This window comes from Pongo pygmaeus, chromosome 8, assembly GCF_028885625.2.
Source record: "Pongo pygmaeus isolate AG05252 chromosome 8, NHGRI_mPonPyg2-v2.0_pri, whole genome shotgun sequence".
Lineage (NCBI taxonomy): Eukaryota > Metazoa > Chordata > Mammalia > Primates > Hominidae > Pongo > Pongo pygmaeus.
In genome coordinates, this window is record NC_072381.2 from 67,841,757 (window position 1) to 67,856,058 (window position 14,302).

At 35.7% G+C, this 14,302-nt stretch overlaps 1 protein-coding gene across 4 annotated transcripts in view; it reads right to left on the bottom strand.

The window, feature by feature from the left end:
* The window catches only part of ADK (adenosine kinase), a 570,201-nt gene that overhangs the window by 192,053 nt on the left and 363,846 nt on the right, over positions 1–14,302 (bottom strand). For 2 of the 4 annotated variants that reach the window (XM_054503668.2, XM_054503669.2), the window contains exon 7: positions 39–209. The exons of the other annotated variants lie outside the window; for them this stretch is intronic. In XM_054503668.2, coding sequence (XP_054359643.1) covers positions 39–209 — 171 coding nt within the window. The remainder of the gene's footprint in view (positions 1–38; positions 210–14,302) is intronic. 4 annotated transcript variants of the gene reach the window in all.

Consider the following 14,302-nt stretch of genomic DNA (forward strand, 5'->3'; position numbering starts at 1 on the left):
AACCCCCAGGTTCTTTTGAAAAAGGAAAGGTAACTCACTGTCTCATTTCCAAAAAGTATGTCAACATAAGGCATAACTTTCATCAATGATTCCTTGTAGAACTGGCTAATAAACGGTGCAGATAGATTCAAAGTGAAAATCCTGTTGTTTTCAGAAGCATGGTAAGCCACTTTTAATACTGACTCTGGGGAAACTGTAAGAAAAAAGCCCTGGATGAAGAAAAAAGGAGGGAAAATTAGAAATGCCATCTCCACAGTCACTCTCAGTGAGAATAAAAGAAACCTATACAAAATACAAAAGTATATACAATACAATTATAAGATGCAAGGCAGAAAATAGCAACATTTGACTGGAAGGATATTTGATCATATGAGTACCATATGCTTGATACATGCCGTTACTTCAGAGAATAAAGCATTACTTATTTCATACTAGGTTTATATGCTCAATACTAAAGAATTCTGGAAATTCATGAAAGAAAAAATATTTGAAAGGTCTCATTCAAGAAAATAATTACATTTGAATTAGGGAAATTGTACTATGAAGGCAAACTGAATCCTTTTAGCTTCTTACAAACAGTTTGGAATATATATTTTTTGAGATAAGATTTCACTATATTGCCCAGGCTGGTCCTGAACTCCTGGGATAAAGCAATCCTCCTACCTCAGCCCTCCAAGTAGCTGGGATTACAGGTGCGCACCACTGAGCCTGGCTGAGTTTGTATTCTTGTAAGTGACTTTAAAATAATCTGTTTATTAAGATCATAACTTCTGGCTGGGCACAATGAATCACACCTGGAATTCCAGCACTTTGGGAGGCCAAGGTGGGCCAATCACTTGAGTCTGGGAGTTCCAAACCAGCTTGGGCTACATGGCAGAACTCTGTCTCTACAAAAATTTCAAAAATTAGCTGGGTGTGTTGGTGTGTGCCTGTGGTCCCAGTTACTCATGAGACTGAGACGGGAGGATTGCTATAGCCCAGGGGGTGGAGGTTGAAGTGAGCCAAGATCACACCACTGCACTCCAGCCTGGGAAATACAGGGAGACCTTGTCTCTATATCAATCAATCAATCATAACTTGTTACCTTAAGAAATATTTAAATTGATTTTTGAGGAAGATTCTGAATTAGAATTTTCAAATAATAAGAAAAGAATTCAGTAATGCAAAAGAAAAATATTTAATTAAAATTTCATGTCAGGAAAGCTGCATTTAAAATGTTATTTATCTACAGTTTTAATATTAATGAAAGTCTTATTAAAACATATTCATGCTTTCTAGATGAAAGCATAAGCAAAGACATACATGTATATACAGGAAATTAGTTTGGATGGTGCACAAACAAGTAAAGGAATACACAAAGGGCAATAATAGAGACTTGAAAAGGTCGGCGAAGTTAAGAACACAAAGGGCCTTGGGTGGCAGGGTAGGAATCTATTTGGTGGGCAATGTGCGAGAGGGGTACGGGTGGATCATGGGTAATGAATATTTCTGTGAAAGGAAGGAATAACAAGCTTATGGGAAAATTTAAAGCAAAGTTAACCTGGGCAGCAACAATTCAGCAACAGTTAGTAAATGTCTACATTTGGCTGTGTAAAAGAAAACCATATTAGGAGTACTACATACAGGACTTGGCAATTGTTTAAGATGTGGAAGGCAAAGAAGAAAAGAGTCAAAAGATGATTGAGATTTTTGAATCTGGTTCTACCATTAATAAAAGTGGAAAATTCCAGAATAAGATCTGGCTTAGATGGTAAAGACTGTTTAGTTGTGGTCATACTACACTTGAGGTTCTAAGGGATCTCTAAGTATCTACCAGAAAGTTGGACTTAGAGGAAAGGCCATGAAGGAGGTGAGGTCAAAGAGGTGTTGTAATTCCCAAGGCAGAGAACACAGAACAAAAGAGGACGAAGGAAAAAATGGAGAACAAAAATTAGAGGAAATAAAAAAGGAAAAGGAGAAAACAAAAGGAGGCCAAATGAGGAGAGAAGAAGTGATGGTGGAGAAACTAAGCAAGGGAAATTATAAGAAGGTGCTATGGGGAAGTAGAGAAAGAAAGGAATGAGTAAAAGTCATAAGATTTGATGATTAACAGAAAGCCCTTAGTATGATGGTAGAAGTAGTTGTTAAAAAAGGAATGGTGAGAAAGTAAGGTAAGAATAATTATTTTCAAAGCTTCATCAGTAATGATAATAAAACCATCTGAAATGTAATGAGTAATTATTGTGTCCCAGGTACTATACTATACAGCAACTCAGTTATTGTTTTTTCCTTACATCAAACCTATGAGGTGGACACTTATTAGTTTCTTTTGATAAATAAAGCAAGATAGAGAAGTTAAGAGATGTTTCTTAGGACACACAGCTTACATGTGATGAAGCCTGGATTCACACGGCTCCAGATATGTTGCTAGTTTGAGCAGATAATAAGAGGAGGAAAAGGCACAAATGCTTTTTTGCGGGGGAGGGTGGGCAGGGAAAGGAGGGAATAAGAGATTTGCTTTTAAGGGCAGGGAAAGTTGGAAAGATTTTGCTGTTCAAAGAAAAGGATCTATTGGAGAAATAGAAGAATGAAGAGGCAAGAGAGAGAGGATAATTAGAGCAAAGAACTAGAGGAAGTGGGAGCACTGGAAACTAGAAGGGGAGAAAAACTGGCTTATAAATGGAAGAAATAACCTTGAAAATATAAAAGAAACTTCTTTTAAAAGTTACAAAAATGCTACTGAGATCTTCACTTATAACTGAGGGACCAACAATTTCCATAATGCAAACTCTGAAAAGTTTAAAAAGAAAAAAAATCTTTTAAAATATTACTTTCAAATTTCAAATAGACTACAATAAGAAGACTAAAAAAATTAATTTTGTGGCAGGAACCATGTGTATTGGGATCCATCTTTTAAGGAAGGGTTTATTGCCTTTATATATATTCTGAGACATTAAGAGAGAATCGTCTACTATAATTGTGTCAGGGCCCAGAATACAATACCCCAAAATATGGCCCCCTAGCAATTGAGAAAACCCGCAGAAGCAAGGTCACTCTGACCTTCTCCCACCTTTCTGTGTGAAAGCTGGCCAAAAAACCCTATTCCAAAGGGGTCCTGCCCTATACCTGGCGGCCAAGAATAATCTAACAGACAGGACTTGCTGGCTTCCACATCCTCCAGCTCTAGGTTTATTACCATTAGATCATACCCCTTTTGTCTAATGTTTCTCTACAACTATCCATGTCTTTCATCAGACTTCACATAAAAATACAGTTTTTGCTGGTCTTTGGGTCTTAATTTCTGAAGGCTCCTGTGTCATGTAAAACTTTGTTAAATAAATTATGCTTTTCTCTTGTTAATCTCTTTCGTTACAGAGGGTTCAGTCATGACCCTTGCGATGGATGAGAAAAATATGTTACTTTTTCTCCCCTACAACTGCCTCTTATCACTTTAAAGTACTGCTAGTGAAATTCTAAATGTTTTAGTATGTTTAGTGAAATGCAAAATGTTTTTGTATAATAACAATATTTCTCATCATTTAAAAATTGAATCCATTAATTCTTTACCAATATTCAAGTGTTCTAAGAGGCAACAAATCTTAGTCTTAGTTATTATTTTTAAATGTTTTTATCTTTCTTTTTTAATCAAGTATCCTATCACTTGCAAACTATGAGCATCCAAGCTGCTGCTTTGCTATTTCTGTCACTTGGAGAATTAAAACGAACAGTTTATACAGCATCTTGTCTCCATAGTAATATGGATGTACTGTCTTGCTTTTTAGTCTCTCATTTAATGAGAAGATTTTAAAGCTTTCCCCCTCTATTTCTCCCCAAACTGTTGCAGCATGAAATAAAAACCTCCCATAGCTAGCATTCTGCCAGCTGTGGATTAACCACAGCCAGCCACAGAATGGTCTACATAAATAGTAACCTGGTCAAATAATTAGGCTTCTCACCAACTTCAGACTGAAAATTTGATCTGTGCTAAAATACATCTGATTGTAATTTAAGGTACAGAACACTGTGCCCCTGGAGTCTAAATCTGGCCCCAATCCAAATGTATGTATGCTGTGTGTGTGTTTTCCTTTAAAATACAACACAAGAGTCTTGTGATATGGATAGTATGATGTCAATTTTGTTAATTTTATAAATATACAAAACTCGTCAACTTTTAAATAAAAGGCAAATTCACTATTTAAATTAATTCTATTTTTGAATGATCTCTTGTTTTTCTTTAAGTAAATATTTAGTATTTAAACAATTTGGGGTTTATGCTCTGTTAGATCGCAAAGACTGTTAAAATTGATGCCATCCATAATTTTTCTTGCTAGATTTATAACCTTTGCTAGGCCACATGTTCCAGACTATAGTATCACCAAAAATAAAAAGTGCCATTACAAAATTTTTTTTCTACATGTAAGGTTTGCAACAAAATCAAGGCTATAGTTTAGAAAAATATATAACCAATAAAATCTTGTGCTTTACTAATTAGGGATTTCGGTCTGCACAACAGTTAGCTGTTTATCTTTGATCCTATAACCAAAAGCAAAGTAGATGCTAACACTTAGAGGCTGGATAACATTAATTAGAACTGAGAATGAAGTGGGACTGTTGTATTCATTACAACAGAAAACAAAACAACACAAAGTGGTAGCAGTAGGACGGATAGGGACAGAACCAAAGAACTGTTTTAGTGGAGCAAGACTTAATGCTTGGAAATCGAAAAAACTTAAACACATTACACAACCACTCTAAGGATTTTTCAGAGTAGTTTAAACGTGAGGGAATGTTAGAAACAACATTGTTTAATATACTAAAGGAAAAAATTGCCCTTTTTGCTCTTTTTTTTTTTTTACCAGTGTTTACCTTAATTCAAGGTAATCATTTGGGGTTCTTTTAAATTGTCCTTGCCTAAGAGCACAACCTCTTTTCATTATTACCAATTATGTGAGGAATAGGGGTATGTGTATGTGTATGTGTTCACGCACACCTATGTAAATTTCAGGCATTTATAACTCTTGGAAGTATAAGTCTATATTAATTCAAAAGGAAATAAACCTATGTAAAATATCCATGACTATAATTAATCAACTGTGGATACATGGTGATATAGAAAAAAAAGCCTTTGTTTTTATTGAGAACAATATTCTGATCAGAATATAATAGGGAAGAATATATGGTATTATTTTGAAATATTTGAAACAGTAGATTTTAATCTATTTGGGTCCATCTACTTCCTGATTACACATATGCATAAAACTATGCAGTGGCGGTCAGCAACTATACATAATGAGGCTTTATTTAAAAATAATGGGTAAGCACTGGATTCAACTGAAGGTTAAGAATTTATAATTTAGTTTATTTTCTCACAATTACATAATCATATATTCCAGTTTGATAAAAACATTTTTTAAAAATACATAGAAAATCTACAATAAAAGAGAAGTAAATATCAAACTTCTAGAGCGGGAAAAACTTTCAAACTTACAGAGGAAGTATTATCTAAATTGTTTGCTATAGTAAAAGTAAAGGGTTCAGTTGGTACTCTCAGAAGGAAAAAAACAAACAAATAAACAAAAGATGAGGAAAAACATGACAAAGGGTTAGTATCTTTAGTCCACAAAGAAATTTAAAAGTAGACTAAAAATTAAACAAACATTAGGACACCAATAGATAAATAAACCATAACATAAAAAAGTATTCCACTAAAAGAGAAATACATAGTAAATAAAATTTGTAGAGAAATATTCCTCTCTAGTAACTAAAGAAACAACATGGTAACAATGATGAAGAAGGGTTGAAGAAACAAATATTAATACTGCTGATGGTACTGCAACTGACAACAGTCTTTCAGGAAATAATTTGAAAATACACAAGATGAACCATAAACAAATTTATACTCTTTGACCCAATAATTCTACTTCTGAGAGTCTACTTTAAGAAAGTAATCCAAAACATGGGAAAATACACATTCATAAACTTATCAGTGTATTTATTTCATTGAAATCAATGTAAAAAATGACAGAGGAACAGTCAAGAATTGGCTATATACTCTAAAGCTCACTACTGATCACTTAAAATGTGACTAGTGCAAAGAGGGGCTTGAATTTTAAATTTAATTTAAATTTAAATGAAGAAGCTACATGTAGATGATGAGCATAAGTAACGTGGCTAGTATGATTGTGAAACTATCTTTTTAATTTACTTTCATTAATTTAAATGTAAAAATTGAAGCATTTCATATTTTTCTGCTGAAGCTTTATTGTTTTGGTAGGACTACATTTTATTTTGACATTGAAAGTTTAGTGACATAATTCACTGGTATATACGTAAAATAGGTACATTTCAAAGATGTACTATGAAAAGAAGGTTAAAATCTAATAATTTTTACATCTAATATGGTGTATAATTTTTACATGTTGAAACAATAAATATTTTAGATATATTAGATTAAATAAAATACATTATTAATCTGTTTCTTTTTACATTTTTCATATGGGTCCTGGAAAATTTTAAGTTATATTTCTATTGAATAGCACCACTCCAGAGAATATTTTAAAGATATTACAAATGATGATGATGATGAAAACTAAGTAGTAAAGTAGAAAATGCTTATGGCACATAAATATTCAATTAAATAGAAGACATACAAATAGTGTGTACACAGTATGATTATAACCTACATTAAATCAATAGTAAAAAAGATTATAAGAGAATAACCAAAAGTAAAACTGGTTAAGTTTAGGTACAAAAATTGTGGATAATTCTAATATTTTCTTTGTTTTTCAAAATTTGGTAATATGGGTAGATGGCACTTCTGATAAAAAAGTATTGATTACTCATATCTCTTAAACAATTTTTATCAGGAGAGCCATCTAACCACATCACTGAATTTTGAAAAATAAATTGTAAGAAATATCCGTAAGTTTTCACCCCAATTTAACCATTTTTAGTTTTGGTGTATTTGTGTCTACACAAACAAGAGATGTTTACAAATAGTAAGAAGCTTAACTCAATAAACAGGAGTAAGAGTAGATCATACACAGCTGGGAGTAAGTCTATATTACTTCTTTGAGTAGACAGAAGGCTCAAAAAGGAACAAACTAAATACGAGACTAGCAGCTTTAGAAAGCATAAACCACTATTTATAGAAGAAAAATAAAATAAAGAAAGATGTGTGGTAACAGAAAAATATTTGGACAACCAGAGAGCCCAACCAAGCCTAGACTAGCACTGATGAGGAAAGGGCTAAGACTACCAGATGCTTGTGTCTCAAGATGTATCACTGTCGTCTGTTCTAAAGAACATAATTAGCTTGTTTTCCATGCCATAACTTAGGTGCCATAGTAACACTAGTCAGAGAACAGGGCTGAGAGAATGAATAAATTACAAGTCAAAAATAACAAATATAACAACCATATAGCATGCTTTCTTCCTCTTAATGGGTCCTACATGTTTTGTGAATCTCCCAGAAAGTATAAAATATATTTTGTTCTCAGAGTTGATCAAATAAGAGTTATGACAAACCATAGTTCCTATCTGCTTGTAAGAAAAATGTTGGCCTGACAACGATTAAGATAATGTATAAATAATTTATAATTACAATGCTATAATATGCAGTATTTCATACAAACGACAGCAACAGAATTACTAAAAGAAGAAAGCTAGAACAAATATACTTGTGAATGCCATAAAGGTTATGTTACCAATGACAGAAGGCAATGTAAAGAAATAGAAGAGAATAATTCACCTGGATCTTCTTCCTGCCTATGTGGTTCCTTTTGGAAGCAGAAAATCACATAGTCTACATATCTTTTAATCTTTTTTTTTTTTTTTTTTGAGACAGAGACTCGCCCAGTTGCCTAGACTAGAGTGCAGTGGTGCAATCACAGCTCAGTGCACCCTCGACCTCCTGGGCTCAGGTGATCCTCCCACCTCTGCCTCCTAAGTAGCTGGGACTACAGGCATGCACCACCACGCCCAGCTAGTTTTTGTATTTTTAGTAGAAACAGGATTTTGTCACGTTGCCCAGTCTGGTTTCCAACTACTGAGCTCAAGCTATACGCCTGCCTCAGCCTCCCAAAGTGCTGGGGTTACAGGTGTAAGCCACCACACCCAGCTCATTTTAATCTGTTTAAGGATTAAAATACACCCAACTTCAGGTATGTTATAAATGAAGAAGTCCATTTTTCTTCTATCCCACATAACTCCCTCAAAAAAGGAAGTAAAATGAGGAAAAAGATATAGTAGAAATAAAATGGGCTTTAAGGGAATACATAGGAGCATATTTATATAGCTCTGTTCAACATAAAACAAAGTGTGAGGAATCCTAGAAGTCTACTTCTAGGAGAAAAGATGAGAATGTGGTGAATGCACACTGATATGGTTTGGCTCTGTGTTCCCACCCAAATCTCATCTTTAATTGTGCTCCCATAATTCCTACGTGTTGTGGGAGAGACTGGTAGGAGATAATTTGAATCATGAGGGTGGTTTCCCTCATGCTGTTCTCGTGGTAGTGAATAAGTCTCACGAGATCTGATGGTTTTATCAGGGGTTTCTGCTTTTGCCTCCCACCATGATTCTGAGGCCTCCCAAGCCATGTGGACCTGTAAGTCCAATTAAACCTCTTTTTCTTCCCAGTCTCAGGTATGCCTTTATCAGCAGCATGAAAACAGACTAATACACACACTACTATGCAGAGATTAAAAGCAATAAAGGAATTGGGCACAGGGGCTCCAGCCTATAATCCCAGCACTTTGGGAGGCTGAGGTAGGCGGATCACTTGAGGTCAGGAGTTCAAAACCAGCCTGGCCAACATGGTGAGCTCCCGTCTCTACCAAAAATACAAAAATTAGTTGGGTGTGGTGGTGGGTGCCTGTAGTCCCAGCTACTTGGGAGGCTGAGGCTACTTGGTCGCTTGAACCAAGGAGGTGGAGGTTGCAGTGATCTGAGATTGCACCATTGCACTCCAGCCTGGGCAACAGAGCGAGACTCCATCTCAAAAAAAAAAAAAAAAAAAAAAAAAAAGCAATAAAGGAGTAACATCAGCAAGATGGCTGAGTAGGGATACCTGGTGCTTGTCTAACCCACACACAAAAAAAAGGATCAAGGCAACAAACAGCTAAGATTTGACTGGAGTGTGAAGGAAGAGTAGTGGTGTGCACTGATGGAATGAAGATGCACCTGTGGCGATTGGAAGTCTAGGAAGGCAGCATAGAGGCACTCAAACTCGTGGTCCCATCTTCCCCACTTAGATCAGATCTGCCTGGAGACAGGAGAGAATTGCTATTGCAGGGAAAAAAGTCAGCAGAAGATCCCTACCAGCCCTCTTTGCCACCACAAACACATGAAGTCCTTACTACACAAGAATCCCATAGTCCTCACAAGCCCTGAGCCCATTTTGGAGAGCTGCCAAGAATTCATGCAACTGCACTGACCTGGATTAAGAGCACAAGGTGTGTACTCCCCATCCCACCACTGTGAGCCAAACTGCTGTAACATGGCGCCATCTTGAGAATAGCCACCTGTGTAGTATGCCCTCCTCTGGGGGGAAAGTGGCCACTGCACCTCTCCAGAACTGAGGCTCCATCTTCATTATGCCAACTCCAAACAAGTTTCTGAACACCATGATCCAAGCTGGTGAAGGTTGGACCCTGGACTGACTGTTATTCTGGTCTTGCACAGCAAGAAAACCTAGTACCATGGCCGTACCACCAACAGAGAAACCCGTCTGCCAGTCCTACCCACAGCAAGTCTGCTCTTAAGCTGGCCAAAGTGCTGGGCTCCCTTCTCTAAGCAGGAGATCTCCCTGAGACTCTGAGAAGGTGATATGGCCGAGGGCCAGCAGAGTAGGGCTACCTGCAAGCAATCAGAACCTGAGAAACAGACACACAGCTCCCCCATAGGCATGCCCTTGGCCTGCCCAACAGTCCTGTAAGGCCCCAATAAGGGCCTGAGAGATAGTCCCACAGACTGCCCCTGTGCCACAAGGAATATTTCCAAGCCAGCCAAGTGGCCAAAAGCCCGTGTCCCAGACCTGAAAGCTGCTCCTGGCAGGCATGTCCCCAGGTTGCCCAAGCAACCTTATACTTGTATTTCTGGTCAGAGTAACAGCCTTGTGGCCCCAATCTCAGCAAGCCAATCTCACCAACCAAGTTGGCTGACCTACTATGTGCACGTACATACCCCAGACCTGAGAAACAGTCTAGTGAGCCCACCCCTGGCAAAGTGGCATCACCATTGCCACAAACTCTCTCAGCCCATGCCACTGAGAAACTCACAAATGCCACTAGAGTGGATTACAGCTGAAGAAATTACTCAGAGACTACAAAACTACATGTATCTAGAAATGAGGCTAATGTACCCCACCAAACCAACAATCCAAGACTCATTCATATTCTTTCTTATGAAACCTACTCCATAAAATTAAAAGAGGTGACTTTTCCACCACATGCATTAGAAATCAACACAGGGACACATCAACCATGAAAAAGCAAGAAAAAGCCTGGGCAACATGGTGAAACCCTGTCTCTACTAAAAACCACAAAAATTAGCAGGGCATATTGGTGAGTGTCTGTAATTCCAGCTACTTGGGGAGCTGAGGTGGGAGGATCACTTGAGCATACGAGGTAGAAGCTGCAGTGAGCCGAGATTGTGCCACTGCACTCCAGCCTGGGCAACAGAATGTGAACTTATCTTAAAAGAAGAAGGAAAAAAAGCAAGAAAACATGTAATGACAAAAGGAAAACAATAATTATCTAGTAACAGACTCCAAACTATAAGGAAATATATGAAATGTGGGAAAAAAATCAAAATAATCATCTTAAATAAATCCAATAAGATACAAGAGAATACCGATAGATAATTCAACAAAGTCAGGAAAACAGTTTATGATTTGAAAGGGAAATTCAACAAAGATAGATATCATGAAAAAGAATGAAGCAGAAATCCTAGAGCTGAAGAATTTAATGAATGAAATAAAAAATACAATAAAGAGCTAAACAACAGACTAGATCAAGAAGAAGAATTTCTGAACTTGAAGAATGATCTTTTGAAATAACACAGGCAGACTAACTTTAAAAAAATAAAAGAGAATGAAAAAGCCTAAAGGATTTATGGGATACCATTAAGCAAACAAATATCTCCAGAAGGTGAAGGGAAAGGTGAGAAAAACATATTTAATGAAATAATAACAGAAAGACAGAGAGACATCCAAGTCGAGAAAGCTCAAATATATTCACCTCAAACAGGACCTCTGCAAGGCACATTACAGTTAAATTGTCAAAAGTCAAAGACAAAGAAAGAATTCTAAAAGCAGCAAGATAAAAGCATCAAGTCATATAAGGGAGTCCCCACTAGACTAACAGTGAATTTCTCAGCAGAAATCCTATAGTCCAGGAAAGGACAGGATAATATAGTCAAAGTACTAGAAGAAAAAAATTATTAGCCCAAGAATATGCCCAGCAAAGCAACCTTCAGAAATAAAGGACAAATAAAATATTTCACAGACTAGCAAAACTAAGGGAATCCATCACCACTAGTCTGGCCTTGCAAGAAATGCTCAAGGGGGTCTTACATGTGGAAATGAAAAACAATAATCACCATCATGAAAATATGTGAAACTATAAAACACACTGATAGAGCTGCTGTACAAAGGAGAAGGAGAAAGGAATCAAACCTTTTCACTAGAGAAAATCATTCAACTGCAAAAATAACATTGAGAGAAAGTAATAAACAAAGGATATACAAACCACCAGAAAACAATCAATAAAATGACAGGAGTAAGTCCTCACCTATCAATAATAACCCTGATTGTAAATAGATTAAGTTCCACATTTAAAAGATACATACTAGCTGAATGGATTTTAAAAAAACAAGACCCAATTATATGCTATCTACAAGAAACTCATATCACCTGTATACATACACAGACTGGAAGTGGATGGAAAAAATATTCAATGCAAATGGAAACTAAAAGCAAACAGGAGTAGCTATAATTATATGAGGTAAAACACTCTTCAAGTCAAAAGCTGTAAAAGACAGCAGAGGGCTATTATATAATTATAAAGGGATTGATCCAACAAGAGAATATAACAACTGTAAATATATATGCACCCAATACTGAAGCACCCAGATATGTAAAGCACATATTATTAGATCTAAAGTGAAATAATAGTTGGGGACTTCAACATCCCACTCTCAACACTGGGCAGATCATGTAGACAAAAAGTCAACAAAGAAACATCAGAGTTAAACTGCACCATAGACTAAATATAACAGATATTTACAGAACATTTCAGCCAACAGTGGCAGAATACACATTCTTTTCATCAGCCCATTCAACAGTCTCAGGATCAATCATGTGTAAGGACACAATAGAAGTCTCAAAATGTTCTTAAAGAATCAAAATATCAAGTACTTATCTGAACACAATGGTGTAAACTTAGATATCTATAACAACAGAATCATTTAGAAATATACCATTACATGAAAATTAAACAATACGCTCCTGAATGACCAATGGATGAAGAAAGAAATTAAGAATAAAATTTAAAAATTCCTTGACACAAAGGAAAACAGAAACACAACATACCAAAACCTATGGGACACAGCAAAAACAGTATTCAGAGTCAAGTTTATAGGAATAAATGCTTATATCAAAAAACAAGAAACATTTCAAGTAAACAACTAATGATAAACCTCAAAGAACTAGAAAAGAATAAACTAAACCCAAAATTAATGGAAGGAAAGAAATAATAATGATCAGTGCAGAAATAAACAAAAATAAGACAAAAAATACAGAAGATCAACAAAACAAAAAGCTGGCTTCTGAACAAAATTGACAAACCATTAGCTAGAATAAGAAAAAAGAGAGAAGATCTAAATAATTAAAATAGGAAACAAAAAAGGAGACATGACAAAAGATACTACAGAAATACAAAGGATCACTAGAGACTACCGTGAACAACTATATGCCAACAAATTTGAAAACCTAGAGGAATTGGACACATTCCTGGATACATAAAACCTACCAAGACTGAAAGAAGAAATAGAAAGCCTAAACAGACCAATGACAAGAAACAAGATTGATTTAATAACAAAAAGTCTTCCAACACCAAAAAAAAAAAAAAAAAAAGTCCAGAACTGGATGGCTTCACTGTTGAATTAAAACCAATTTGTCCCAAATTATTCCAAAAATGAAGCAGAGGAAATTCTTCCTAATTGATTCTATGAAGCCAACATAACTGTGATACCAAAAACAGATAAGGACAAAACAAAAAAAGAAAATGATAGGCCAATATCCCTGATGAACATAGATGCAAAAGTCCACAACAAAATACTAGCAAACTGAACCCAACAGCATCTCAAAAAGATTATGAGCAAGTGAGGTTTATCCCAAGAATGCAAAGATGGTCCAACATATGTCACTCAATGAATGTCTTACATCATATCAATAGAATGAAGGACAAAAACCATATGATCATCTCAATGAAAAGCAGAAAATGCTTTTGATAAAACTTAATATTCCTTCATAAAAACTCTTAATAAATTAGGTATAGAAGGAAAGTACCTCAACATAATAACATGTTGAAATTACCTCAACGTGACAAACTCATAGCTAGCATCTTACTGAAACCTGAAAGCATTTCCTCTAAGAACTGGAACAGACAATGATGCCCTCTCTCACCACTCTTATTCAACATAGTACTGGAAGTACTAGCCACAGCAATTAGGCAAGAGAAAGTAATAACCATATCAAAATTGAGAAGGAGGAAGTTAAATTGTCCCTATTTGCATATGTAATGATTCTACATATTAAAAAGCCTAAAGACTCTACCAAAAAACTCTTAGAACTGATAAATGAATTCCATAAAGTTGCAGGATAGAAAATTGACACACAAAAATCAGTAGTGTTTCTGTACATAAACAACAAGTAGTTGAACAAGAATTCAAAAAGGCAATCTCATTTACAATAGCTAGAAAAGAAAACAAAATCTTGGGAATAAACTGAACCAAGGTGATAAAAGACCTCTACAAGGAAGATTACAAAACACTGATGAAAGAAATTGAAGTGCATACAAATAAATGGAAAGACATCTACAGATTCAGTGCAATCCCTATCAAACTACCAATGACACTTTTCACAGAAATGGAAAAAAATTCTAAAATGTGTATGGAAACATGGAAGACCCTGAATAGCTGAAGCAATCCTGAGTAAAAAGAACAAAGCTGGAGGTATCACACTATCAGACCTCAAAATGTACCACAAAGCTATAATAACACAAACAGCATGGTACCAGCATAAAAACAGACATATAGACCA